The 27,393-nt window shown below is 59.2% G+C and overlaps 1 protein-coding gene across 1 annotated transcript; it reads left to right on the top strand.

The window, feature by feature from the left end:
* On the top strand, window positions 1–27,262 carry ABCA3 (ATP binding cassette subfamily A member 3). The gene is given in 32 exon segments (XM_084296067.1): window positions 1–86; window positions 4,209–4,301; window positions 6,353–6,617; window positions 7,236–7,363; window positions 7,489–7,654; window positions 8,840–9,099; window positions 9,962–10,078; window positions 10,671–10,791; window positions 11,236–11,409; window positions 12,102–12,283; window positions 13,223–13,369; window positions 13,906–14,035; window positions 14,527–14,681; window positions 14,890–15,045; window positions 15,364–15,574; window positions 15,886–16,036; window positions 16,664–16,762; window positions 17,481–17,673; window positions 18,462–18,765; window positions 19,037–19,310; window positions 19,556–19,760; window positions 20,286–20,505; window positions 20,748–20,906; window positions 21,718–21,890; window positions 22,334–22,468; window positions 22,616–22,810; window positions 23,409–23,596; window positions 23,718–23,766; window positions 23,768–23,889; window positions 23,991–24,178; window positions 24,269–24,342; window positions 24,894–27,262. Coding segments are annotated over 31 exon segments (5,127 nt in total). The 5' UTR covers window positions 1–86; window positions 4,209–4,247; the 3' UTR covers window positions 25,026–27,262.
* Window positions 27,263–27,393: the final 131 nt, after the last annotated feature.

The following is a 27,393-nucleotide window of genomic DNA, read 5'->3' as shown; positions in this document are numbered from 1 at the left end:
GCGCGTGCGCGGGGCGGGGCGGCTCCCGGGATGGCGGCGGCGCGGGCGCGGCGCTGAGGCCGGAGCCGCCCGGCCGGGGGGTGCCGGTGAGTGCGGGACCGGGGGGGGGGGCTCCGACCCCATGGCCGAGCCCCAGCAGCACCGGGAGGGTCCCCAAGGGGGGTCCCCATGGGGTCTCCGGGGGGTGGTGGCGGCGCTGCCGCCGCTGCTCGTGCCCGCTGCCGGTGCTCGCCCTTGGGGAGCGGGGAGCGCCGGGGGCGCGCACGGTGGGGGCCGCCCCGGGAGCCGCCGGTGCCGGTTCGCGGGGGCGCGCGTCGGGGTTCGGGCTCCGTGCGCACCGCAGTGCGCTGGGGCTGTCGGCTGCCGGGCGCACGGCTCCTGCGCTTCCTGCAGCAGCGAAACGGGAAAGGGACGGCAGCAGCCGGGAGCTGGCGGCTCGGGGCAGGCAGTCCCGGAGCCCTGCTGGAGGCAGGATGGCCGGGAGGTGTCGGAAATGGCTCCCGGCTCCCAAAAACGCTGTGCGCAGCTTGCCCCGTCCAGCCCGGGACGTGGCTGCCGGCACCGTGCCCGGCCCCGGCTGCTGCAGCCCCCCCCAGCCTGCCGGGGATGCTCCCTCGCCGAGCTGGGGGGAGAGGCGATTAAAAAAAAAAAAAAAAAAGCCCCGTCTGCCATTTCCAGGCCGCGTTCCTATGGCAACAGGGCAGCAGAAGAGCAGAAATGAGGCGAGGGAGCTGAAATAAGCGCTGCATGGCCTTCACCCGGCCCTTCGGGGCGATGGCAGCGGGGGTCGGGCTGTGGCCACCGTCCCTGCCCGTCCTCCTGCCCCGATCTGAACCCATCAGGTCCTCGTGGGCAGGAGGGTGGCCACGGGGCCAGCCCTGTGCTCATCAGGCTCGCTGTCCCTCGGGGCTGTGGTGCAGAAAGCGGGGGCTTTTTGGGGAGGTGGAACTGGGGGACCACGCGTTCCCCAAGCTGGCCATGTTCCTGCTCCCCCTGGGCTAGTTGGTCCTGGCTGGCAGAGCGAGCGTTGAGGTCAGGCAGGAGAGCGTCTCTGGAGGTAACCTGATCTGCCCCGGCACCGCGGGGTTGCAGGTGAGTTGCGTGGTGTCCTCCTGCAAGGTACACGCGGTGCCTCCCATGGTTGCACGGATCCGCCTGTGCACAGCCCCGCTTCCCAAGGGTGGCCATCCTGCTGGATCGCTGCATCGAGCGGCCCCAGGAGAAAGGCTGGGGCCTGCTGGGGCAGCAGAGCTTGCCTAGGGAGCGCCTTCCAAAAAAAAAAAGGCTTTCCCTTCAGGTTTTGCACGTTCTGAGTTGAAAAAATCATTTCTGGGGATGCTCAGAACCTGGGAAACCATTTTTTTTTTTTTTTTTTTGTGTTTAAGTCTGTAAGAGCAGCCCTGAGCGCCTTCCTGCTCTTGTTCCGCAGCCAGCAAACGGTTCGGTGTGGGTTTTCTTGGGGCACTTCAAAAAGGGTGGGCAGATTTGATTGGCAATACTGGAGTTTTCCGACGTTGCGTAGCGTTGGCGTTACCCAAGAGGTGCTTGACACTTTCTCAGAGAGGTGAGAGCCCCGCTGGGAGCAGCAGCGCCGCGCGGGCGCTCGGGAGGTGTCCGAGGGTGCGGCAGGGCGAGCAGCAGGTAGGTCGCTGTCGGATCGCCTGTGAGACAAAGGAGCAATGGCTTTGGTTGCCTCGATTCGTTCCCAATGCCCTTCGAGGAAGTGCAGGAGGAGATTTTTGTGTTCAGGTGGTTCGTGTGGGCGCGCGGGCGTCCTGTCATCTGCTTTGCTGCGTGTGGGGCTGGAGGGGTCCTGGCCCTTCCCGTGGCATTTCTGCTACGGTGTCACCTGGGGCGGAGAGGGCCTGGGATGGGCTTCGGTCTGTTTTAACCGAAATCTAGCAGCAGCCACCTTGGCAAAATCCCCTTTGCTGTTCCTCCCCTGCCTGCCGCCTGGGAGGGGGGTGTCTGACAGGCTCCTTCTGGAGCTCTTCTTCTTTTTCTGGGTTACTGCGCAGAGCAGGACAGTCTGGCGCAGATGTTGCTTGCTACTGCAAGAATCAAACTTCTTTGTATCAAACGGGGAAAAAAGCAGATGGTTTTCTGCTCAGAGCTTGCACCTGGAGTTTGATTCAGGGCTGGACAGAAGTGTGCCAAGCCAGGAGGACACCTGGAGGGCTCGGGGACCTGGCTATGTAGGGCAGGCTGGCCAAATGGATGCTTGTTGCTTTATCCACGGATCCGTGTGGATTTTAACCCGCTCTTGCTGCCGTTCTGTTACTCCCAGCTGCTGGCGCTGTGCTTGTGGCGTGTTTTTACCCAGCTCTGGCCGGGTGGGTCACTGACCACCCCCTGGCCTTGCTGGGCTGCTTCGCCTTGTACTCGCAGCTCTCCGCCGAGGCTATGGGCGCTATTAATCTCCAGAGGCCCGGCTGTCTGTGGGTGCTTTTGGCCTCAGGAAGCAATCACAGTGGCAGCAGCCCGGCCCCACTGCGGCCAGAGGGAGGAGGAGGAGGCGGCTGTCATCGCAGGGGCAGCCGGGTGAGGCACGGAGCAGCGTGGCCGCCCCTCAGAGCCAGCTTTCCCGTGTCTGCAGGCGATGCTTTTGTGCAGCGTCTGCTGAAAACACAGCCTGCCTGCCTGCCTGCCTTTGCTCGCACGAGTGCAGCAAGCCTCCGAACCCGTGGAGCTGGTGCTGTACCCACCAGAGCTGGAGAACCTGCTGCCGAGCATCTCCCGTGCTATTTCTGGGAGGCAGCGTGTCCTTTCATGTGGCTGCCGGTGCTGCCAGCCCGTGGACCAAGCCGTGAGGCTGGGGCTGGAGCACGGGGCTCCACGTGGCAGAGGGCACCTCCGAGGTGAAGCTGGGAAGAGGGGACTTGCTGGGCTCAGCCTCCGAGCACAGCAGGGCTGTTGTTTGGCTCAATGGCTCCTTTTCCCGATTTTGTGGTTTGCGTTTCCCGGCTCCAGTTGCCGAATGTGATGTGATGAAGCGAGTTCAGCTGCCTGGCACAAGACCTTTGAGGTCAGGGATTTGTGAGATGATTATTTGGCATTTATCCTGAGCTGCTGGTGGGGCCGTGCTACCTCCTCTTGTCTCGTCAGCCCAGGGTCAGCCGTGATGCTGGCTGGCTCTGCTCGTGCTGGGGCTGACCCCCTGCACTGGGGTGATGGGGTGAGTGCCAGCACAGCTCAACTCCTGCCGGGGCTGGAGAGTTTCCTCGGGGAACCCCTGCGTGCCCTCGGAGGGATGGCTCAGCTGGAAGTGGGAGGAGGGCTGGTGGGTTCCTCCAGAGAGGGGAACGGCTTGGGTGCAGCACCCTGGGGTGCTGACCTCTCTCCCCTGTGCTTTTCTCAACCTTGCCTCTCCTCTGGGACAAGAGTTTGTTCTGGGCAAGCATTGCTCCCGTTGCACAACCAACACTTCTGCCGCCTCGCGTCGCGGGAGGCGGGGGCGCAGCCTGAAACCTGAACCAAAGGTACGGGCGACAAGTGCCTTCCTGGCCAGCCTCGGGCCGGTCGTGGTGCTGTAATCCTGTGCTCACACCCCTTCACTACAGCTTTTCCCTGCCTGAAGGACCCCTACGAGGGGGTGCAGCTGCCCGAGCGCTGGCTCCCTTTGCACAGCAGCCTTCGGGGTGTCTTGCAGAGCCCTGGGCAGCAGCGTGCTCACCCTGCGCTGCCCGTGGGGCTCCTGCCCTGCTCCGTGTGGTGGGTGCAGCACCCCGGGAGCTCCGTGGGACGTGGCTGCAACACCTCCTGGTGCTCTCAGGCTGGGTTTCCGAGCAGCAGCCTCGCTCGCTGCGTGTCCAGATGCTTGCAGCTGCCTCGAGGCCGTGCGGATGGCTGGGACCAGATAGCACCAGAAACCCAAGGCGCCTCTGGCTCTCGAGGGCTCCTCGTGACCCTTGGGGAGGGAGCACTGTGGTTATTTTCCACTGTTTCGGGGCTGAGCCGGTTGTTGCGACATCGTCCTGGGAGCGGCGATAGCCACCCTCAGCCTTGCTGCCGACGCCTGGGATGTTTCCTGGTCTCCTCACACCATCATCATCGTCAGCTCCTGGCGCTCCTTGTGGCAAAATGAAACCCTGCTGCCCTGGGGGGGCTCAGCAACCTCTGCTCCACCACGCAAGCTCCTGGGCCTTGGCGGTGGGGAGCTGCCAGGGTCTGCGAGGGCACCGTGCTCACTGCTCTCTCCTCTTCCTCAGAGTCCTGCGAAGCGGCGGCGGTCCCCGTCCGATGGGAGGATGGTTGTTCTCAGGCAGTTTGGGCTGCTCCTCTGGAAGAACTACATCCTGCAGGTAGGCTGGCACGGCGCTCTTGGGGGGACACTGCCTTTGGCACTGCCAGATGTGGTTACATCAGAGCTTTTCCTGGCGTCCCGGTTCTTGTGTTTCTGTGTCAGGGCAGGCGGGCAGGGATCAGCGCCTCTCTGCCTCTGTCCCCATCCCCTCGTGCCCGCACTTCCCCATTTCCCTCGCTTCTGAAATCAGGCAGAGTTCAGCTTCCTTGCTCGTGGACACGATAACCCTCGTGCCCTCCTGTGCGGCGTGGCTTTTCTGAGCTATCTCCTTACACAAATCCTTAAAGGATTTGGCAGGTCCTGAGCAGTGTCTGTAAACCGCCACCCAGATGGTTTTACCCCATTACTCTCCGCTGTCCTCAGAAGCAGCTTTTAGGGGTGCGTGGGCTGCCTTAAACCACCGCTGTCCTGGCACCTGCTCCCAGCCCAGCTCTGTGCGTGGCAGCCCGCTAATTATGAGGGATTTAGGGAGCCTGGAGCTCGCTGCTCATCCTGCTGCCAGCCTTACCCAGCAGAGTGGCAGCAGGAAGGGGCTGCAGCCCCCTGGAGCAGCGTGGCCGTGCCTCTCACCAGGCCTGGGCAGCACGGGAGGAGGAAGCAGCAGGCTGGGCAGCTTCAGTCCCCATTTTGCACATCAGCACTTGTGTACAAGTAAAAAGGGGGCAGAGGGGAGGGTGAGCTGGGCTGCTGCCTCAGTGCTAGGAGCAGGGCCAGCTCGCAGCGTCCCACCAGGAGCATCCCCTCCCGGCACAGGGAGGGGAACACACCTCCACGTGGAGCTGGGTGTTGGGGTGGGGGCACACGGCTTGCCCCGGGCTGGCAGCAGCAGCCGTTTGTGGTGCTGGCTGTGGATGGGTGTCCCTGGTGCCTCTGAAACACGGCAGCGTGAACGACTTCCGCGGTAGCAAAAGCTCGTGCTGGTAAATGCGCATCAGCCGCCAAGTTCACGGAGCCAGGCAGCCCTTCTGGAGAAAGTCCAAGGGACTATTAGAGGGTTAATATGGTAGTAAATCTGCAGGAGGCAGCTGGTCTGCGAGAGCTGCATTATAAAACCATCAGACAACTGCAACACTCGCTTCTACGAGCGTCTCCTTTGGAACGCTCCTTTTCCCTGCCAGCCCAGAGCCTCCGCATCCCTCCTGCGATGCCAGGGCTGACTCCGTGCTCCTTGCTCTGACAGGCTGCCCAACTTGCTCCTTTTTCCCCTCCCGTCTGAAAAATAAATCCTTCCTCCAGTCTGCAGAGAGCCTGGGAGGTTATAACTTGCTGGGCAGCGCCGCTCAGGGGCTGATGGTTGTGGGTCTGAAGGAGCTGCTGCAGAGCACGGGGCTGGAGCAGCGGGCAGTGCAGGCAGGGCTGCACCCAAAACACCCCACGGTGCCGCGGATCTCACCGGGGCTTGCTGGGCCTGGGTGCGTGCAGAGAAATCTCAGGAGCCGTGGCTGCAGCGATCGAGGTCGGGCGAGATGGGTTTGCCCTGCCTGCGGGCAGCTCGGGCTGCAGGAGGAGGCGCTCCTTGCCCCCGCGCCGCAAACCATCCTGCACGAGGCTGGGCGCCTGCCAGCAGAAGTGGAGGAGCCCCATTCTAAATGCTAATTAATGCCCAGGCTGAGCACGTGCTGGCAGTTCGTTTTTGAAGTCTTGCGAGGAAGCCCCGGGGGAGAACCGAGGGGCTGGAGGGTGGTGCTCGGGCTGCCTGGGACGCGTGCTGAGCTCAGGCTGACTCTAAAGGCACGCGGCTCAGAGCCGGACAGAGGTTAGGGAAGGGGACAGGAACCGCCGTGGCTGGGAAGTCCTGGGAGGTGTGGGAACCTCCTCGGTGCAGCCGTCAGAGCCCGCCTGGCCTCGTGGTTAACTTGGCTGCTTCCTTCGTTGTGGCCAGCTGCAGGAAAGCCCCGGCTGCGAAACCTGCGCGGCTGCAGGCGCTGCGAGGAGCGCTTCGGGCACCGGGGTTTGCGCACCCCGGTCGTCGTTGCTGCACTCGCTCTGCTTCCAGTGTTAACATCCCGGTGTGGTTTTTGTTCTCCCCTCCCCTTGGCCTTGCTGCAGAAACGGCAGATTTTGGTAACGGTCATCGAAATCTGCCTCCCGCTGCTGTTTGCTGCCATCCTGATCGCGCTTCGGCATCGGGTGCACTCCATCAGCCACCCCAACGCCACCATCTACCCCGCCGAGTCCGTGGATGACTTGCCGGGCTTCTTCTACCGCCGGCACCCGAGCAACCCCTGGGAGCTGGCGTACGTCCCCTCCAACAGCAGCGCCGTCAGGAGCATCGCTGAGGCGGTGGAGAGAGCTTTACCCATCAGCATCCGAGGTGAGCGGGGCCAGGCCACAGCTCGTGCATGGTCGCGGCTCCATCCTGCACCGCCGCGGTGGCGTGGACGGGGTGCGATGTCCTCGGCTTCATGGGTGCCGGGGCAGCGCCTGTGCTCTGACGGCCGGGGTGAGGAGGTCTCCCAGAACAGCCCTCTGCTCAGCAGCCTGGTCTTACAGGGAACGGGTAAAGCAAATGAGGTTGGAAAAAGGGCATCCAGCTGGACGAATTTAGGCTTTGTCAGTCTGCCTTCCACCTTGGGACCAGAAATTCTCGGACAAGCTTCTATTCGGTTAAATACCCACGCTCAGTTCCAAGGATGCCTCGGTTTTGTCAGAACGTCAAGGCAACGGTTTTCCTGTGTAAAGCTGCAGGGTTTAGTTCTGATTTTTGTCACATCTTGTTGCAGTTTCTATCTAGAAAAATACTGGCTTAAAATAGTTGAAGAAAACTGGCTGTCGCTTCCCTAAAGCTGAGCATTTTGGAAATCTCCTTGCACAGAAAATCTTAGCACTTCGTGTTTCAAACTGAAAATAACGTTAGGTTTTTCTGTGCAAGGAGATCTAACTTCTGCTCCCTGAGTACCGGCAGCTCACAGCCCGGCTTTCCTCCCTGCAGCTCAGGGCTTCGCCTCGGAGAGGGAGTTCGAGGAGTACGTCAGGGTGGACAACCGCTCGGGCAGCGTGCTGGCTGCTGTCGTCTTCAAGCACCGCTTCAACCACAGCACAGCCCCACTGCCCCTCCAGGTGAGTGCTGCGGGACCCCAGGGACAGCGGGGCTGGATGCAGGCCCCGGCACCTTGCTGCTCCCAGGACGGGTCCCAAAATCGCCCCTTTGTGGTCGGTGCGTGACGTGGTCATCCTCCCCGCAGGTGGACTATGAGCTGCGCTTCAAGTACAGCCCCAGGAACGCCCCGCGGAGCGAGCAGACGGGCCTGAACCCCAACCTGGACCGTGACTGGCACACCAGCTACCTCTTCCCACTCTTCCAGCTGCCCGGCCCCCGGGAGGCCAAGTTTGCGGATGGGGGAACGCCAGGTGAGGCCGCCGGCAGGTCTGCACTGCTCTGCCAGGCGAGGAGATGGGCGTGTGGATGTTCTTTTCTATTTTTAAATGGGTTACTGGAAAATATATTTCAGGGTCCAAACTATCTAGGATTTATCGTGCTATTTAAATGCTTAAAATAGAGCAATTCTGTGGTTTGAGCGCGGGTTTTTAATGAAAGCCAGACCGCAGCCTGAGCAGGAGGCAGCGGCCACGTTGCTGGAACTGGCACCAGTTTCAGACCAGCCCAGCTCTTGATTTCGGGAGCTTCCTTTCTGGCTGTGAAAGGGATATTTCCCCCAGCCTGGTGTCTTCTTCCTCCTGATTTCATGGCGACATCAAGCAAAAGACTGAAGGACTGAGAAGGCAGGCAGACTGTTCTTGCTCACAGAGTGTAATGAAAACCAAGCACAAGAGAACAATACCTGCTAGTTCAAATATCTTGCAGGACGGGGTGACCAGAAGCTGGGATCAGTTCTCTCACTACAGTGTTTGTTTAGCAACTTAGTTAATATATAACATCGAGTAATCTCATATTCTCACCTTTTCCTTACCTGTCTAGCACGTTTTAAGCAGCCAGCTTTCAAAATGCTCGCTTGGGGCATTCTGAGCAGAATCTGAGTCTCAATTTCAGTAACGTGGCAGAAATCCAAAGAAACAATAGAACGGTTAAAAAACAAAAATAAATCTTTCACTATTTTCTAACGCACAACATTTTTAAACCAAATGTGTCCGTAATGGGATATATTCTTTCTCACCAAAACATACTGTAGTTTCCCATGTTCTTGGTTTACCAAAAAAAAAAAACAAACACCACAAATAAACTCTGCTCGGTGGCATTGTTGATGGTTAACGATGACCGAGAATCTTAGACAAATAAAAACGTGGGCAGAAAGAGGATTGCAGGTTATTTTGAGGATCTCTGCTAGCTGCTTTTAAATTATGATTGCTAAAGATTTAAATTCCTCTGATTTAAATCTTTCCCAGCATCTGCTGGAATGATAGAGGGTGTTTTCATAGTAACGTTTCCTTCTGTTATGAGCTCTCCTTATGTTTCCTGCTCTTCCCAAGAAATCCCTCCTTCTGTAAAGGCTTCTTCTCTTCCAAAGGTGCCATGCTCTTCTCTGCTTCCTGGAGAGCACGCGCCCATCCCTACTTTATGGTGTTGTTGCCGTGCAGGTTATATCAGAGAAGGTTTCCTGGCAGTGCAGCATGCCGTGGACAGGGCCATCATGCAGTACCATGCCAACGCCAGCGCCGCCAGCCTGCTGGAGAACATCACGGTGGTGGTGCAGCGCTTCCCCTACCCACCCTACGTCAACGACCTCTTCGTCCTCGCCATCCAGAACCAGCTTCCCCTGCTGCTCATGCTCAGCTTCACCTACACCTCGCTCAACATCGTCCGCGCCGTTGTGCACGAGAAGGAGAAGAAGCTGAAGGTAATGCAAGGGTCTGTAGGCATCCAGACAGGCCTTGAATATCTCCAGAGAAGGAGACCCCACAGCCTCCCTGGGCAGCCTGTCCCAGTGCTCCGTCACCCTCACCATGAAGAAGTTCTTCCACGTGTTGGTGTGGAACTGCCTGTGATCTATCTTGTGGCCATTACCCCTTGTCCTGTCCCCACAAACCACTGAAAAGAGGTTGGCCAAATCCCTCTGTCTCACACCCTTAAGGGATTTATAAACATTGCTGAGATCCCCTCTCAGTCTTCTCTTCTCAAGGCTGACCAGCCCCAGGTCTCTCAGCCTTTCTTCATAGGGGAGATGCTCCAGGCCCCATATCATCTTTGTGGCCCTCTGCTGGACTCTTTCCAGGAGATCCCTGTCCTTTTTGTAGCGGGGAGCCCAGAAGTGGACGCAGCACTCCAGGTTAAATCCCCGCTGGGTTTGGAGCCAGCACACAGGAGTCAGGGAGGCTCAATGGCAGCGGGATTAGCAAGGCACTGTGAGGAATGTCGCTAATCCTGCTGCTGGGACGTGGCTCTGTGCTCCGCTTCCCTTGCTGTGAGGGTGCTCGGAGGGGCAGCCCACAGAGAGGCAGCTCTCATGGGCGCAGGAGATCAGCGTGTGGGAAATGGGACTTTTGTCTTTCCAATTTGGAACCCCGTGTTTCCCTGCTGCGGTGTGTGGGCAGGGGGGAGCTCGGCCAACAGCTTCTGTGGGGTACCCAGGGCTGCCACCTCCCTCGACAGTGCTGGGGGGCAGAGCGGTCTCCACCTCTCCACCTCCCCTTGCTGTGGCCCTGTTCCCCTGCCCGGGAAGCGTGGCAGCAGCCCCGGGTGACGGCGTGACCTCCCTGCAGGAGTACATGCACATGATGGGGCTCAGCAACTGGTTGCACTGGAGCGCCTGGTTCCTCATGTTCTTCCTCTTCCTCCTGGTGTCCGTGTTCTTCGTCACCGTGCTCTTCTGTGTCAAGGTGAGTGTCTGCCCTCGGGCCAGAAGCTCTGCGGTGCCGGGGCACGAGGGTGACAGGGCTCCTCTGCCGCGGGCTGGGCTGTCCCGGTGACCTGGGACTCGTCCCCGTGTGTCACAGAGGCTGGAGTTGGCCTTCTGCTGAGCTGCATGGGCACAGCTGGAGCTCTGTGGGTGAATGCACGTGGAGGGCAGCCAGGAGCCTGTTTCAGTTGCTCCCAACTTCAGGGTGTTGAATCCACAGCCCCAGAGCTGCCTCTCACAGCAGCAGTGAGCTGCCCAGGAGGCTGGGTGGGAGCTCTGCGGGCGCAGGCACTGTCCAGGCAGGGCCATCCCACCGCTCAGGGCTGCGTCCTTGGCACCTCGAGCTCTCCTCTTCTCACATCTGCACCACAAGAAGCAGGAGGCGGCAGTCTGGATGCAGAGCAAGGCATCCCCTGCCTCGTAAACCCTGCATCACACGAGGACACCCCTGTTTCCTTCTGGACTGCTCTGGGAGGGTCTGGGTGTCTCCACCTGCCTCTGTTTGCCTTTACCCCACGGAGGACACCAGGCTCGCAGTGCCAGCCCCACACCTGACCCCGTTTTCTCGGCAGGTGAGCGAACAAGGAGCGGTGCTTACCAACAGTGACCCCACGCTGGTGTTCACCTTCCTCGCCATCTTCTCCATCTCCTCCATCTCCTTCAACTTCATGGTGAGCACCTTCTTCTCAAGAGGTGAGTTCCTCCCTGCCCGCCTCCTCGCAGGGCTGGGTGGGTCGGCCATGCAATGCCCGGGGGGTTGTGCTGTAAGACCTTCGATTAATTTTGGTTGGGAGGGAGTTCTGGAGGTCAACAGTGTGTGCTAAGCAGGGCCAGATCCAGAGTTACATGAGGTTGCAGAGGGCAGCGTGTAGAACAACTTGTTGTGTGGAGGGGGGTTCTTTCCTCCATTTTTTGGCTGCGTTTTCCACACCGTGCATTGGAAGTGTATACTGGCACTTCCCAAACCAGATAGGCTCACGTGTTAGGGCCTCGTCCAGCTGCTGCAGCCCCGGCGTGCACTGGGTTGGGCAACTCATCATCCTGCCCCCCTTGTACAAAAGGTCTCAATCTCTGTGGATGGAAAGCTGGTGAGAAGTTGGTTGATGTTTTCCCTCCCTCTTTTCTCTGTGCTCGCAGCAAATGTTGCGGCTGCTGCTGGCGGCTTCCTGTACTTCTTCTCCTACATCCCCTACTTCTTCATCTCGCCTCGCTACGACCTCATGTCCCACAGCCAGAAGCTGGCATCCTGCCTTATCTCCAACGTGGCCATGGCCATGGGGGCACAGCTCATAGGCATGTTTGAAGGAAAAGGTGAGCACGTCCTTCGGTGCGTCAGAGCTTCCTGCGGTGGGTTGGGACGGGCTGGCAGGTGGTTTGAGGGGCAGAAAGAAGTCGGGGGGCGGCTGGATGTGAGCAGGATGGGTAATTTCAGGGTGCTCCACAGCTCTTGTCAGAACCAAGGCTCTGCCCTTTCCAAACCCGTGCATCTGGCAGTCACCAAATGGAGTGTCTGCTCTGCACAGTGCTGTCGCATGCTGCTTTGGTGGCAGAGTTAATTCTGTTCCAAGGGATGGGAACTTACTGTGTTTCCTCCTTTCCATTTTTTTTTTAATTTCTACATTAGTAAGAATCCTCTGTTGGTTCCAGCAGAGGAAGCATTTTTGCAAAGTGGTGGGACTAAAAGGAGGCTGCAGGGATGGAAGGGCAGTGGCTGGAGAGGAGATGGTTTCTTCTCAGGGCAGTTATGGAGAAAGTGATAGAAGAAGTTTGGTGATGTGTGCAAGGGACAGGGTGGGAGCCTCCAGGTTTAGTATGCTTCTGCTACGTCTTTACGTATTTGAAATGGAGGTTGTTGGGCTGTGCATGTGCTTCTCGTTATAGAGCACTGAATTAGGGTCGGGGTGCTATCTTACAGCCCTGGGAACACTTGCTGCTCCCCTCCGTCCTTCTGGGGGTGAGCGAGCGCCCTGGGCAGGGGTGAGCAGTGCCTTGTGTCACTGCAGGGACTGGCATTCAGTGGAGGGACCTCATGAAGCCCATCAGCGTGGACGACAACTTCACCTTGGCACAAGTCCTGGGGATGCTGCTCCTGGACTCGGTGCTCTATGGCCTGGTGGCCTGGTACGTGGAGGCTGTCTTCCCGGGGGAGTACGGCGTGCCGCAGCCCTGGTACTTCTTCCTGACGGTGAGCACTGCCTGCACACCCTTTCCAGCAGGACTTACAGTGATATTTTATATTACTCAGTGATGTTTTCTGGTTTGGGGTCGTGCAGCAGGTCAGACTAAAGCAAAATGGTGGCACCACCAGCTTCCAAAACTGGGGGGCCTGCAGTGCATCTGCGGTCAAGGGTGATGCTGCCAGATTTTTGTCTATGACCTGCAAAACATAGTTCTTCTTGTCTTTCAATCTTTGTCCCAACACTTCTTGGCACGCACGTTGTTGCTGACCATGTCTCCATGCCCCAAGCAAAGCATCAGAGAGAAGACCCAGGTGAGGGCCAGCAGACACAGTCGCTTGAGACCGCCCTGAGCAGCAAGGTGCAGCGGGGTCTGTCCCGTGCTGTCACCGCTGGCCTGGGGAGGCTGCAGCTGCAGGGCCAGCCAGTTGTCACCCATCGGCTGTGCTGCACTCACTGCCAGGTCTGATGTCACCCCAGCCTGTCCCCGTGGTGGTCACTGCAGCTCAGCTGCTTGCTGAGAATTGCCTAAGCTGCACTGAGGCATCGCTTCTGATCGCATGAATGTTGGGAGGCTTTTCCTCCTCCCCTCTAAACCCCCTTATCCCAGCATAATTGCACTCGAGCATCCGACTTCCTCTTGAAGCTAGACCCACGCAGAGCTCTTGGTGGAGCAGAGATGCGGGTGTTGGGATGGTGATTTGGGGCAGAAGGCAGTAGTACCCAGGGCAGCCCTGTGCTGGGCACCTTGGTATGCTGGCACTCAGATGCCCTAGGTCTGGGAGTTGCTGACTTGCTGTTTACACAGGGTTTTAAGGTCCTGGACATTTCATTCCTAGAGAAGCAGGTCAAAAAGGGTGTAACTGCATCAAGTGGATCCCAGGCCTTTTCCATTTAGAGCATACAGGGTTTTGGGGGCTGATTGTCTCTCTGCCTTCTCCTGTCAGCCCTCGTACTGGTGCGGGCGCCCCAGGACAGTCGTGGGAAAAGAGAAGGAGGAGGAGGAGGACCCTGAGAAAGCCCTGAAGAGCCAGTACATCGAGGAGGAGCCTTCTGACCTCGTGTCAGGAATCAAAATAAAGCACCTTTCCAAGGTACTGCCTGCCCAGCGCCAGTTCTGGTCCCGTGCTCTCCCTTCCCCTGTGCTGTCTCAGCGTTCGAGCAGTCCCCGGCCGTGCAGTTCCTGCAAGGAGCAGCCAGGTGTGGTGGCCGACGGGAGCACAGCTCAGGCCTTTTCCCACAACCATTTGTCAAGCGATCTCACAGCACCCTGAGCTCACGGGGTGCCTCGATCCCTGCTCTGGAAGGGCAGTAGGCATGGCCTGTGTGGTGGTCCAGGCAGAGCAGCCCCGTTCCTCCAGCACAGCAGGCCTGCAGGGCTCTCCGTCCTGGTCCCACCGGGCTGAGCTGTGCTTGCCCATGCAGCAGCAGTGCCCGTTGCACCTGGTGCTTGGTTTTCTGAAAGCTCCCACCTCTGGGGAGGTTCCCTGTCACTTACTGCCCTCTTCACCCAGGGGTCTTCAACCCCACGTGAGCGTCACAGGCTTGGGCTGCCTGGAGGAGCGGGGGGCGCAGGCCTGACAGCACTCGGCGTGAGTGCAGCATCAGCTCAGTAAGGTGATCTCTGCAGGTCTTCAGAGTGGGAAACAAGGTGAAGGAGGCAGTCAAGGACTTAACGGTGAACATGTACGAAGGGCAGATCACCGTTCTGTTGGGACACAATGGGGCTGGGAAGACCACCACTCTGTCCATGCTCACAGGTAGGGGCTGTGTCCAGCCTGCGGGCTTGCTGGGCAGGGCTGGGTGGGGTCCTCTCTGTGCTTCCTCTCTGAGCCTGGAGAGGGTTTTGCCCTTCCTCAGAGTACCTTGGGTTTGCTGAGCTGTTAGCTGGGGACGGCAGGGTGTTGGGACGCACATCAGTGCCTGGGGGAGATGGAGGGAGCCTGGGGGATCGGCCTGAGGGTGTCCTCTGGAGGGAAAGGTGCCTGGAGCAGATCGCAGCCAGCACTGCAAGGAGAAAGGGCTGGCTGTAGGATGGGTTGCTGTGGGCTTCCTGCACACAGCGGCACCAGCTTTGCCTGTGGAAGCCTCTCGGCCTCCCTTGTGGGTGGGAGGGAAGAGCTCCGTGCCCCAGCCTCAGCGGGTGCCAGGCAGGCAGCGCCTGGGGGGGCTCATGGCCACGGCAGGGCCCTGCCCTTTCCTCTAGCTCAGCCGTGCAGGCTCAGCACAGGTCTGCTGCTGCTCCTCGCAGGTCTGTACTCCCCGACGAGCGGGCAGGCGTACATCAACGGCTACGAGATCTCGCAGGACATGGTGCTGATCCGCCGCAGCCTGGGGCTGTGTCCCCAGCACGACGTGCTCTTCGACAACATGACGGTGGAGGAGCACCTCCACTTCTACGCGGGGGTGAGCCTGGTGCTGGGGCAGCCTGGGGCTCGTGGTACAGCACTGCATGCTGCTCAGCATGCAGTGTCAGCCGGCCAGCGAGCCCCTGGGTGTGGAGCAGGGGCCGTGATGGGGTTTAGCAACCGGTTGCTGGCGAGGTGGGAAGGGTCTCTATCAGGAATGCTTGCCCCTGCTGGTGTACCTAGCCCTCTTTCTCCTTGTCTGGCAGCTGAAGGGGTTCCCAGCCTCCAAGTGTCCCGAGGAGATCAACCACGTCCTGCGGATCCTGAACCTGGAGGACAAACGCCACTCGCTGACCAAGGCGCTCTCCGGAGGCATGAAGCGAAAGCTCTCCATTGGCATCGCCCTCATCGGGGACTCCAAGGCAAGCATCCGCGGTGGGGCTTGCTTTGAGCCTTTCTCCCCGGGGCTTTTTTTGCAGCTCTGAGGTTGTCCCTCACTTGTTGTTTGCTACTGGAGCTGCAGGGGCAGTGAGGAGGTGGAAGCACTGCCACGAAGGGAAGCAGCTCTGAGACTGATGTCCTGAGGCTGCAGTGCAGCTCTGCTGCCTGGGAACTCCCCCAGACAAGCCCACTGCATGGACATTGGGGGCTCAAGGCTCATGGGTCCCAGGTTTACCCCTTCCAGTGCCGCCGTTCCTCTCCCAGACCCGTTTTGACCAGCGCCCATCTCCCATGCACAGGTGGTGATGCTGGATGAGCCAACATCGGGGATGGACCCAGCCTCTCGCCGAGCCACCTGGGACCTCCTCCAGCAGCAGAGGAGCAACCGCACCATCCTGCTCACCACCCACTTCATGGACGAGGCCGACCTGCTGGGGGACCGCATCGCTATCATGGCCAAGGGCGAGCTGCAGTGCTGCGGCTCCTCGCTCTTCCTCAAACGTAAATACGGTAAGGAAGGAGCAGGCAGGCTCTGCTGGAGTGTTTGTCCTCTTTCTGCCTTCCTGTCACGCTGTTATGCCTTACCTGAGGTCTATACCCTGCTTATTTCTCACAGCTAGTCGCTCAGAGGTGGCTGGTGCTGTGAAAGCTTTGCTCCTTGGCTTGCCTTCAGCCCTTCTCACTGGCTTTTGCGTTGTCTGCAGCCCACACAAAGCCAGCAAGGCCCTGCGGTGCCTTGGCAGCCCCCTTGGCAGCCCCTCTCTGTGCTCCAGCACTGAAGGGCCAGGTCTGGCTTACCCTCTTTTTTCCCCTCTTCCCAGGGGCAGGATACCACATGGTGATGGTGAAAGAGCCTTACTGTAACCTGGGGGAGATCTCCCGCCTCATCTGTCAGTACGTGCCCAACGCCACCATGGAGAGCAACGCCGGGGCAGAGCTGTCCTTCATCCTACCCAAAGAGAGCACCCACAGGTAATGGTGCCACCTCCTGCTCTCCCTCCCCAAGCGGGTCCCCTGTCCCCTTGCACTGGGGGATCTCTGCTCTCTGCATCTCCTGGGAAGCCGCAGGTGTGTGTGAGCCCGTGGCTGCAGTGCTGGTCCTGGGAAGTCGAGTTGGGTTCCTCTTCTCACTGCAGTCCCCCCCTGTGTCTGCTGGCACGTCACTCTCCTGCCACCGTGCCTGTCATGCAGAAACCGCCTGGGCAGGGTGTGGGAGCCTGGGAGCATTGGTGTCTCTGGATGGGGCAGTGGCACAAGGGTGGCTGAGGCTGCCTGTGACAAGGGAGAACAGCAGAAGACGGAGCCCAGATGCTGTTCCTGGGGATAGAAGGACACCCAGTGCTGCAGGCAGCCCTGAAGCTGGCTGCAGGACTCAAACCATCACTTTGAGTTCTCTCATCCTCTTCTCACCTGTGGCTGTGCTGAAATCCAAGCCCCAGGGTGTGCCTTTGGATGGGTGCTGCACTGCATGGCTTTGTCTGCCATCTGTGAAACCACCTCCTGGTGCCCCCGAGCAGGGGGATCTGCCCGCTGGAGCTGGCTTTTGGCTGCAGCAGAAGGGATGAGCAGCAGAGCCTGACACCTCGCTCGTCCTTGCAGGTTTGAGGCCCTGTTCACGGAGCTGGAGCAGAAGCGTGAGGAGCTGGGCATCGCAAGCTACGGTGCCTCGGTCACCACCATGGAGGAGGTCTTCCTGAGGTAGGGGGACAGGGAGCTGGGCTGTGTGGTCCAGCTGGTGGGAAGAACAGTGTGTGAGGGCACGAGCTGGGTCCTCCATCGTGAGCTGAGTCCCCCCGAGTGTGGTGGTCAGGGACCCTTTGGGGCTGGCTGCACAATCCGTGTGCCTTAGTCATGTCCTGCAAGAGTTTTCCAGAGGGTAATGGGACTGGGACCATGCAGCGTGTGGGCAGGGGTGGCCTGGGCTCTGTGAGCAGCGCTGGGACAGTCCCAACAGCCGTCTTGTGGCACAGCCCCCATGGGCATCAGCAGCAGTGGTGTCCAGCACAGCCCCCCAGCTCTCTGGGCTGGAAACAGCAAGTCCAAGTGTAGGTGTGAAGTCCCACTAAGTCATGTTTTTACTTTTTCCCTGCAAAAGCAAACATTTGATTTTTAATGGATTAGGAAAACAATCAAATAAACAAACAAACAAAAAAAAAAAACAGTTGCAACTGTGGAAGAAGCTTCATACAGGCAGCACCTTTCTGCCACAGGCCCTTCCCAAAGTTCTGTGTCTGGATGTCCAGACTGGGGGAGAAACACCTGCCCTGGGGAGAGGAGGAGGGTTGGAAGGCTCAATCCAACGCAGGTTGCGTTGGGCTCTCCACAGCACACGTGGGTTTTGTCTCCTGGGTTTGGCTTCTCCAGCTTGATCCCGTCTGGGTTCTCCTCTCATCCTCCCCTGTCCCTCCTGGTGCAGAGTTGGGAAGCTGGTGGACTCCAGCATGGACATCCAGGCCATCCAGCTGCCTGCTCTGCAGTACCAGCACGAGAGGCGTTCCAACGACTGGGCCATGGATGACTCCAGCAGCCTGAGCGGGATGACGGACATGACGGACGACAGCGGAGCGCTCATCACAGAGGACTGCTCCAGCATCAAGCTCAACACCGGGGTGAGTGCTGGGTGTCAGGGCCCCAGGGACAGGACCTCGGCAGTGGGGTTACCAGACAGAGCCCTGCCACAGCCCTGTCTCACCTTGTGTGAGTTGGAAGTTGCTAGTGGAGAAGTGGAATCCTAAACTTCAGCACAAATTATTTTAAGGGTCACTTGGGGTTGGTCACTGCCAATCTTCATGTTAATCCTGTGCTCTGTAGAGGTGCCACCTTGTGAAGATGTCTAGGTGATCCCAAGTGTTTCTCATCTGCTTTTGCTACAGCCCTTGGCATTTCCAGCAGGGAGATGAGAGAGGCTTCTTTCCCTCGCTGGGTGTTCCAGATCTGCCGCAGTCCTTCATGGCCCGCTGCCTACATGCCTGTGATAAGTTGCCCTGTCCTTCTCAAGGGCATGTCTCACACTAGAGGGAGAAAGATGTTTATGGTTTAAAAAGTAAAGAAGGCGCTCACATGCGCTGGGCTTGGGAGCTCCGGGCCTCTCAGCTGCCTTGGCAGGCAGCCCTGCCGCAGCAATCCTATTTGTGAACCTCCTGTGCTGAGAGTTGGGCTGAGGTGAAGGCCATGTCTGAAGCTGCTTTTCTGAGCCCTTAGATCCCAAAGTGGATTCTGAACGGCTGACCAGCTGTACCGAAGTCAAGCAGCTGCCCTGCTAACCCCTTTGCTGGAAGCAGCTGGTGGCGCAGCCTGGGGGCCGGAGGGGGACAGGGAGGGGGCTCTGGGCTCGTTCCCTCCCCAGCCGTGCGTGGTGGTGCTGGGCCCGGTGCTGACCTGCCTTCTCCCCTGCCAGTTCTACCTGTGCTGCCAGCAGTTCTACGCCATGTTCATGAAGCGAGCCATGTACAGCTGGCGCAACTGGAAGATGGTGGCAGCGCAGTTCCTCGTGCCTCTGATCTTCACTGCCTTTGCCCTCATCGTGGCCAAGACCTTCCCGGGACCCAGGGACTCCTCCCTGCTGAGGCTGACACTGGAGCCCTACGGCCAGACCATTGTGCCTTTCTCCGTCCCGGCCACCTCGGCTCTGTCTCAGAAGCTGGCAGAGCAGTACGTGGAGCTACTGGATGCCCAGCGCCAGTCGCCGCTGGAGGTGCTGGGTGAGGCTTGGCAGGGCACCCGGGCAATGCCCAGCGATGTGTGCGGGGGCTGCAGGCTTCTCTCCTGCCAGGGCTGGGGTCCCACTTGATGCACTCTGTTGCATCCTGTCCTGCACAGGAGGGTCCCAAGGCGGGCTCCTTCCCCTCCTCCCCTGGGCAGAGCTGTGTTTTTGGGGCCGAGTTGGCCACCAGGGTTGGTGCTGCCTGGGGGCTTCTCCAGGTCAGCTCTCATTGCCTGGAGTCTGCTTGTAACAGCAGTGGTGTTCAGCAGGTGGCCTGGAGGAGTACCTCATCTCGAGAGCGTCCAAGGAGGGGGGAGCCTTCAACGAGCACTACATCGCTGCCGCCTCCTTCGAAGGAGCTGGAAACCGCACGATGGTCACCGCGCTCTTCAACAACCAGGCCTATCACTCCCCCGCCACGGCCCTAATGCTGGCCGACAACGCTGTCTTCAGGGTGCTGGCAGGCCCCAACGCCTCCATCACGGTCACCAACTACCCGCAGCCCCGCAACATCACCGAGAAGGCCAAAGACCAGCTCATGGAGTATGTCTGATCGCGTGGCGCTTCCTTTCCTGCTAGGGTGTCTGGCAGGGTGGCTGGAGGTTTGTGGTGTGTCAGGAGGGCTGTTTGTGCACAACACTTATCCCACAGAGACGTGCTTTTGTTTTGGGGCATTCACTAGTGTAGACTCCACAGGAAGCACGGTGAAGGTGTGTTGTCCCCATGCGGCCTCCGTGTCGGTCTGTCAGGCTGTTCCTGTTCTAACCAGCCCCGCTGCTCTCCCGCAGGGGCCAGACCGGGTTTGCCATTGCGATCAACTTGCTGTATGGCATGGCCTCGCTTGCCAGCACCTTCGCCCTCCTGCTGGTCAGTGAGCGGGCCATCAAGGCCAAGCACGTCCAGTTCGTCAGCGGCGTCTACGTGGTCAACTTCTGGCTGTCCGCCCTGCTCTGGGACATCATCAACTTCCTCATTCCCTGTGCTCTGATGCTGGTAGGTCGCTTCTGACAGCCCAATGCCCTCCTGTCTCAGTGAAACCCCTGCAGCTCATGGAAAGTTGCAGGGATCTCCCAGATGAGCTCCGGGTGCTTCTTGTGGATCCTCTGGGAGATCCGGGATGTGTGTTGGTAGAGGGGAAAGTGTGAGGCCACCTGGCTCCAGCACTGCTGCTCTTCATACAAAGGACCAGCAAGCAAGTTGCCCCTTGGTCCTGCTGGGCGCTGGTCCATAGCCCAGCTCCCCTGAGCCAGGTCGGTTGGGTGCAGCGGGTGTGGGCGCTTGTCCTAGAAAATCTGACGTGTGGGAGCATGGAGAGAAGTTCCCTGGATTCACCCTTAGGCATCAAAATCTGCAGGAAGAGGGCTTTCCTTGGGGATGGGCATGGGCTGCTGGTGCTGCCAGCAGGAGCTGTGTGTGAGCAGGTCCTGGTCAGGGCGGTGCAGCCTGGGCCATGGAGGCAGGATGGCATCGCTTGCAGTCAAGACAAACATGCGCTCTCCTCACCTTGCTGTGCCCCAGGTGATATTCCAAGCCTTTGACGTGCAAGCCTTCACGCAAGACAGCCACCTCGTCGATGTGATGCTGATCTTCCTCCTTTATGGCTGGGCCATCATCCCCCTTATGTACCTCCTCAGCTTCTTCTTCTCGGTGGCAGCCACTGCCTACACCCGCCTCACCATCTTCAACATCCTCTCGGGCACAGCCACCTTCCTCGCTGTCACCATCATGAGCATCCCAGGTGGGTGGCTGCCCTCTCTGCACACCCAGCACTGCACCCTGCAGTCACCGAGAAGACGCAGCCCCTGAGGGGACTCCTTCACACTTAGGCTCTAGGGCCACATAGCAGAAAACCCCCCAGACAGCCCCTTCTCACCCATTAAGCAGAACAAAATGCGTTGTTTCTCCTTCTGAGATGCGTCAGGGTCTTTCTCTAAAAGCAGCTAAATCCAGCCTGTTGATCCTCCTCTGGTTCTCTTTCAGAGCTGGGCTTGGTGGACCTCTCCAGAACCCTGGATAAAGTTTTCCTGGCCTTACCCAATTACTGCTTGGGCCAGTGCATCAGTGACTTCTACCAGAACTACGAGTTCATTCAGTTCTGCACCTCCTCCGTTGAAGCCATCTTCATCTGCAAGGCATTCAGTGAGTCTCTGCCTTGGTCCTGGCCGGCCCCTTTTGGGGTTCTCTGTGGGGCAGGCGATGGGGCTGGGGGGGCTGGGAAGGCTGGTGTGGGTCCAGCAGGGCTGTGGGCAGCTCTGGTTCTGTTCTGGAGGAAATCCAGCTGGAGTTGGAGGGGTGAGCTTTGCTCTGCATGTGTCCTGTGGCAGCTGGAGGTGATGGAGTGGGGTTTGTGGTGGGGACGGGGCTAAAAAATCCACAACAGCATCTGGGTCCCTGCTGTGGGGGTGCCTGTCCCCAGGGTGCTCCCGGCTGGGGCTCGGGAAGGAGATGCTCGTCTGGGGAGGTGGCTCCAGTGTCACCAGGCCTGAACCCCAACCTGGGCAGTAGCTCCAGGTATCATTTTAAAGCAAAAACGGGGCAGCATTGGACACTAATGGAGTGATCTAGATAAGGAACCTTTTTTTCTTACTAATGAGAAGCCAGGAGTTGGACTCGATATCCTTGTGGATCTCTTCCAACTCGGGATATTCTTTGATTCTGTGATTTGGAGGAAAATGTGGACTGGGGAAAATTTCATGGACTAGTCAGGAAAAGCCAGGCGCGGTCCTGAACGAGTGACCTGGTCTCTTCTGTGTCTGTGCCCAGCACCTTGGTGCCAGATGCCCTCCAGGACCTGAATCCTCTTGTGGGAAGTGCTGGAAAGAGCTGTGGGCAGGGAGCCCGGTGGGGGTGGGGATGGGGCTGGCAAAGCTCACAGCTTTCTCTGAAGCTTATCTGCCCTTCCCCAGAGTGGGGATTGATCCAAGTTTGGTTTTGTTCCAACCCTGCTCAGATATCAGCTATCAAATGAACTACTTTTCCTGGGAATCGCCTGGGATCGGGCGGTACTTGACCTCCTTGACCATCCAGGGCTTCTCCTTCCTCTTCCTCCTCTTCCTCATTGAGACAAACCTTCTCTGGAGGCTGAGAACTTTGGTCTGTGGCATCTGCAGGCGGCGGAAATGGGTGAGCTGAAGCACGTGGGGGGAGAAGCAAGGTGCCCTTGTGACAAAGCAGGAGTCCCCGTGGGCTGGAGACAGGGCTGTGTCCCTCACTTGGATCAAACCCAAATGCTGGGGGTTCGTGGGGTCACTCATGTGGTGGTTAGGGCTCCAAATTCTGCTTCTGCCTCCGTTTGGTACTCTGCATGAAGCGTCACTTGGCTGGGACGCTTCAGGAGCTGCAGCTCCCAAACCCCACGGGCTCTTGGCCTTTTTACCTCAATCATCTTCCCTGGGGAGCAGCCGTGGGGCAGGTTGCTCCGAGGGGCAGGTCCTGTGGGACGTGTGGGTTGGAGTGGGGTGCCCCAGAGGTGGCTGATGGAGGGGGTGGCTCCTGCCAGGGCAGCCCAGAGGAAGCCCCTTGTCCCCCAGCAGCAAGGTGACGGTGCTTTTTGTCCCCGTATTCAGGTGGCACTGCTGAACAGGGTGTCCGTGCTTCCCGAGGACCGTGACGTAGCAGATGAGAGGAAGAAGGTTTTGGAGTCACCGCCAGAGCTGCTGTCGTCTCTGAGCAGCCCCCTGGTCATCAAGGAGCTCACTAAGGTGAGGAGAGCGTGGTCTGTGCTGGGCATCCTGCTGGGAGCAGAGCCGTGCTCCCTGGGGGCTGGTGAAGCCCCCGCCAGCCTGGCTGTGCCGTCGGGCACCTGGCACGTGCCCTGACCTGCACGCTTGTGCTGTGCTCTCCCCCAGGTCTACGACAGCCGGGAGTCCCTGCTGGCAGTGGACAGGATCTCCTTGGCGGTCAGCAAAGGGGAATGCTTTGGTCTTCTCGGCTTCAACGGAGCGGGCAAAACCACCACGTTCAAGATGCTGACAGGTGATGAGAGCATCACGTCAGGGGATGCCTTTGTGGATGGCCACAGCATCCTGGCCAACATCAAGAAGGTACTGAGGGCTGCGGGGGAGGTGTCTGGTGTCCTGCTGGGCTGGGCCATCTCAGAGTGCCTCTGAGGAGGGCATGGTTGCGAGTGTCAGGGGTGATGTGATGCCCCAGGGATGTGGTGTTCTCATCTGGCTCCCTGTTAATTTGTTCACCTGGAATCAATCCCCTCTCTACTGGGTTAACAGATAGGAAACAAAGGGAAGCCTAACCTTGGGAGGGCGGCAGAAGCTTTAAAATGGGTTAGCTCTGCAACTGGGCATGTGAAAAATGTGAGTTAATGCCCACGGTCAGACGGTGGTCTCCCTAAAACAAGCAGGTGAGATGCTTCCAAACCCCTGCTAGGTCTCTTCTTGCTGGGAATCGCCCACTCCCTGTGGCAAGGCAAGAGATAAGTCACAACCTGAAACACCCCGGAGCATGGGTCAGGGGTTTCAGCCCCATCCCTGGGTGCACCTACCTCTGTCAGCCCTGGACATCCCCATTACATGAAGCCCATAACCTTGCGGAGGTGCAAAGCGAACCTCTGGGGGTGCCAGGGCACCTCGCGGTGCAGACCTGCTGCCGAGCTGACCCCCTTGGCTTCCTCTCTTCCCCCCCAAGGTCCAGCAGCGGATCGGGTACTGCCCGCAGTTCGATGCCCTCCTGGAGCACATGACGGGCCGCGAGACCCTCAGCATGTACGCCCGGCTGCGGGGCATCCCCGAGCGCTACATCGGCAGCTGCGTGGAGAACATGCTGAGGGGGCTGCTCCTGGAGCCCCACGCGGACAAGCTCGTCAGGACCTACAGGTGAGCAGGGACTCAAACGTGCCCCTGCGTGCCCCCACACCCTCTCCGAGGGGTCCTCTCCACTTTTCCTGGCGTGGTTTCTCCGTGCTCACGTCGGGCCCCTCTCCGTTTTCCCCTTCAGCGGTGGCAACAAGCGGAAGCTGAGCGCCGGCATCGCCCTCATCGGCGGCCCCCCCCGTCATCTTCCTGGACGAGCCCTCCACCGGCATGGACCCCGTGGCCCGGCGTTTGCTCTGGGACGCCGTGACGCGGACGCGGGAGTGCGGCAAGTCCATCATCTTCACCTCCCACAGGTGACTCCTCCGGGCAGGGAGGTTTTGGGGGTCCGGCAGGCAGAGCCGGCACGTCCCGGCGCCCCTGCCCCACTGAACGAGCCCCCCCTCCTGTCCCGCAGCATGGAGGAGTGCGAGGCCCTGTGCACGCGGCTGGCCATCATGGTGAACGGGCAGTTCAAGTGCCTGGGCAGCCCCCAGCACCTGAAGAGCAAGTTCGGCAGCGGCTACACCTTGCTGGCCAAAACGCGGAGCGACGAGGAAGGCGAGCTGCAGGCCTTCAAGGCCTTCGTGGAGAAGACTTTCCCAGGTACCGGGAGCTGCCGGGCTGGGGGCCGGGGGCTTTGGTGAGCTTCAGGAGTTTCTTAGCTCAGAGCCTCTCTCTCCTGGTCTCTCCCAGGCAGTGTCCTGAAGCACGAGCACCAGGGCATGGTGCATTACCACTTGACCAACAAGAACCTCAGCTGGGCACAGGTAAGGGGGTGCTGGAGCACGTCTCCTCCCTTTGCAGGAGGAGGCAAGGGTGGCTGGGGGGGTGGCTGCGTTCCTGCGTGTTCACACGCTGATTTTGCTTGTGTTCATCTCCAAGCATTTCCTGAAGGCTCTGCGACAGCAGGGCGCTGGAGGGGCTGTGTTTGGTCATCACGCCCATCTCCCTGCCGGGAGCACAGCACGGGGTTCCCGTGAGCCAGCACAGACCCTCCAGGGCCTGCAGGGTTTGAGCCTCGCTGCTCCTTGCTGCTCCCCGGGGCTGCAGGCGGTGGCTTTGCAGAGCCACCAGCCCTGTTGGACCCCAGCCCAGGAAACGTGTGCATTTTTTTAATGGGCTCGGGTACTCTGCTAAATAATGGTACTCTGCTAAATAATCCGTCTCCTGGCTTCTCACCACCCTCCTGCCAGGGAAGGTTTTGCTGCCCCGTGGTTTCCATGGGGAAAAGCTTTGCTCTTTCAGCCGCAGCCTGCTGTGGCTCTCCCCAGGATGAGGGATCTGGCAGTGACTGGTGCTGCTGTGCTGTCCCGTGCAGGTCTTTGGGGCCTTGGAGAAAGCCAAAGAGAAGTATCGCTTAGAAGACTATTCGGTTAGCCAGATATCCCTGGAGCAAGTCTTCATGAGCTTCACTCGCTTCCAGCACTACACAGAGGACAGAGGGAAATGAGCAAAAGCCCCCCGGTGTCCTTCTCCATGGACTGGCCCTGCTGCCTATACATAGTATATATAGAGACAGTAATTTATATATCAGCGTGTGTCTTAAATAATGTATAAATGTAAGAAAATTTTCACTGGGGTGGGGAGAGGATGGAATCGTACCCTCTGCTCTCGGGAACATGAGCAGTGCGTGTGCACGGGTGTGCGTGTGCCTGCGTGCGCATGTGACACTTCACTCATCATCATTTGTCCCCATCTACAAAAAAAAAAAAAGCCCCCGAAGCTGGGGAAGGCACGGATGGGTGCAGGCAGGCGTTGTGGGCTGGGCTGGAGCTCCGTTGGCAGCGGGGCGCAGGAGCCTCAGGTCCCCACACACCCGTCCCGTCCCCCCCACACACCCTGCCCGGCACTCACACGCACCAGGAGGTTGCTTCATGGTCTGTGCACGCATGCTGAATTGTATTCTGTTCGCTGTTTTGGTTTGCTTGTGGTTTATCAGGATGCTGTTGAATAGCTTAGATCCAAAATGCTTGCTGGGTTAATTGGGGTGCTCTGTGGTTGCCCTCGGGGGCGCTTCGCCCTAGCTGGAGGGGACACAGAGGAGCAGCCGCGGGTTTTCCCCAGCAGCAAAACTCCCACTCCGAGCACGAGAGGTGCAGGGAAGGCAGAAAGGACAGGCTGTGTCTGCACAGCCCTGCTTAGTGCGAGCAGCGTGTGCTGAGTCGTCTCCGTTGGCACCAAAACCCCTGGTGCCACCCCCCAGGCTCCTGGTGCCATGGCAAAAGGGAACCCCGAGAGCTCCTCTTCCTCCTGCTGCCCCAAAACCTCTGTGGGTGCGGGTGAGCCGGGCAGCAGCCCAAGTAGAGTGCGAGGCCGTGCGGGGCTGGCGCTGGGCCGAGGGAGGACACACCGATGGCGAAATGCCCAGCGCGTGATGAATCCTGCCCCGGGGCTCAGCGAGGAGGCAGCAATGGGTTGGAGGTGTTGCAGGCTGCCTGGGCATGCTGCCTGGCTCCGTGTTGCATCCATTAAAAGGGTGAAACAGCAGCACTGCCCTGGAGCCTGTGACACAGGCTGCAGGACGGGGCTTGGAGGCTGGCAATGCGCTCAGTGCGCTCGGGTCCTGCTGCTCTGCCCCCTCCTCACCGTGCTGGGCTGCAGCCCCCGCTGAGCAAAGAGCCCAGAGGCAGCAACGGGGATTAATTTTGGTGTTTCCCAGCGTTGCTTTTTTTTGTTTGTTTGTTTTCCATACGTGTTTACTCTTGTCTGTCTCTAACTAGTCCCTGTGTCACCTGCGGGCAGTCCCCTTCTGGCTGGCTGCTCCGTGATCAATGCAGAGCTATTTGCACTATAGTAATACACACAATTGCACATACTAAATGAATTAATATTTATGGCAAGGGGTGCTGATTCCCTTCCTGTGATTGCATTGTCAGGGGTTGGGCTACGTTTTGGGTTGGGTTTTTGTTTCGTTCCTGTAACCAAATCGTTCTTTCCTGTTCCATCCTTCCCTTTGCCTACTGTTGTTGTTTAAGATGATGGTGCATCATGTTACTAAGAATTTCCCTGGATCTTAACCAAGTCTGTTTTTATTGGTGAGCAGCAGCCCCCCGGCACCTAGGAGCCCCCTTGGGCTGTGGGTGCAGGGGATCTGCTCGCTGGGAGCATCCCCCCACCACGCGGGGGATAATGAGGGAGCCAGGGAGGAAAACCCCAGCACCCCCGACCTTCCCCTGCTCTGAGCTGCTCAGTTGCAAGGAAAATGTGTGGTGCTTTGTTGGGCTGTCCTGGATCTGCCCAGAGCCTGTTGAACTTGTGGTGCCAACTGGGGGCAGAGGGAGACGAGTAGGACAGGGCAGAGCTGCACCCACAGAGGGGAGCGGTGGGGCAGGAGGGCTGGATGGCACAGCCACGCACCTCCAGCACGGGTCCTGCTGGGGCAGGAGGGACCTAATGGGGTGCTGGGTGCCTGCAGCTCCCTGACACAGGACCAAGAGCGCTCCTGGCCTGTGCTGGAGCTGGCCCCAGGTGGGCACGGCCACCCTGAGGCACAGCCAAAGCTGTGGGGTGGCCCCCAGGACCCTGTCCCGCACCTCTCCTCCTGCAGGGCTGGGATGCCGGGGGTGCAGCTGCTGCTTGGCCCCAGGCAGGAGCAGCGGGGATTGGGGATGTGGCTGCTGTGCCCAGGGGGGCTGCAGCACTGTTCTTGTGTTCCCACCATAGGAATAAAACAGATTTTTTTTTCCAGTGGGTGTCTGCTGGCCTCCTTCAGAGTCAGGGGCAGCTCCAGCTGGAGTCCTGTGGCAAAAGGGTGGGCTCCAGCCTGGGAAAGCAAGGGAACTGGGGGCTGGTGGTGGGCTGTGGGGCCCTGCACTCAC

Source organism: Netta rufina, assembly GCF_964035555.1.
Source record: "Netta rufina genome assembly, chromosome: 15".
Taxonomy (NCBI): Eukaryota; Metazoa; Chordata; class Aves; order Anseriformes; family Anatidae; genus Netta; species Netta rufina.
Note: the sequence above shows the minus strand (reverse complement) of the source record. Positions and strands in the feature narration are given on the sequence as shown.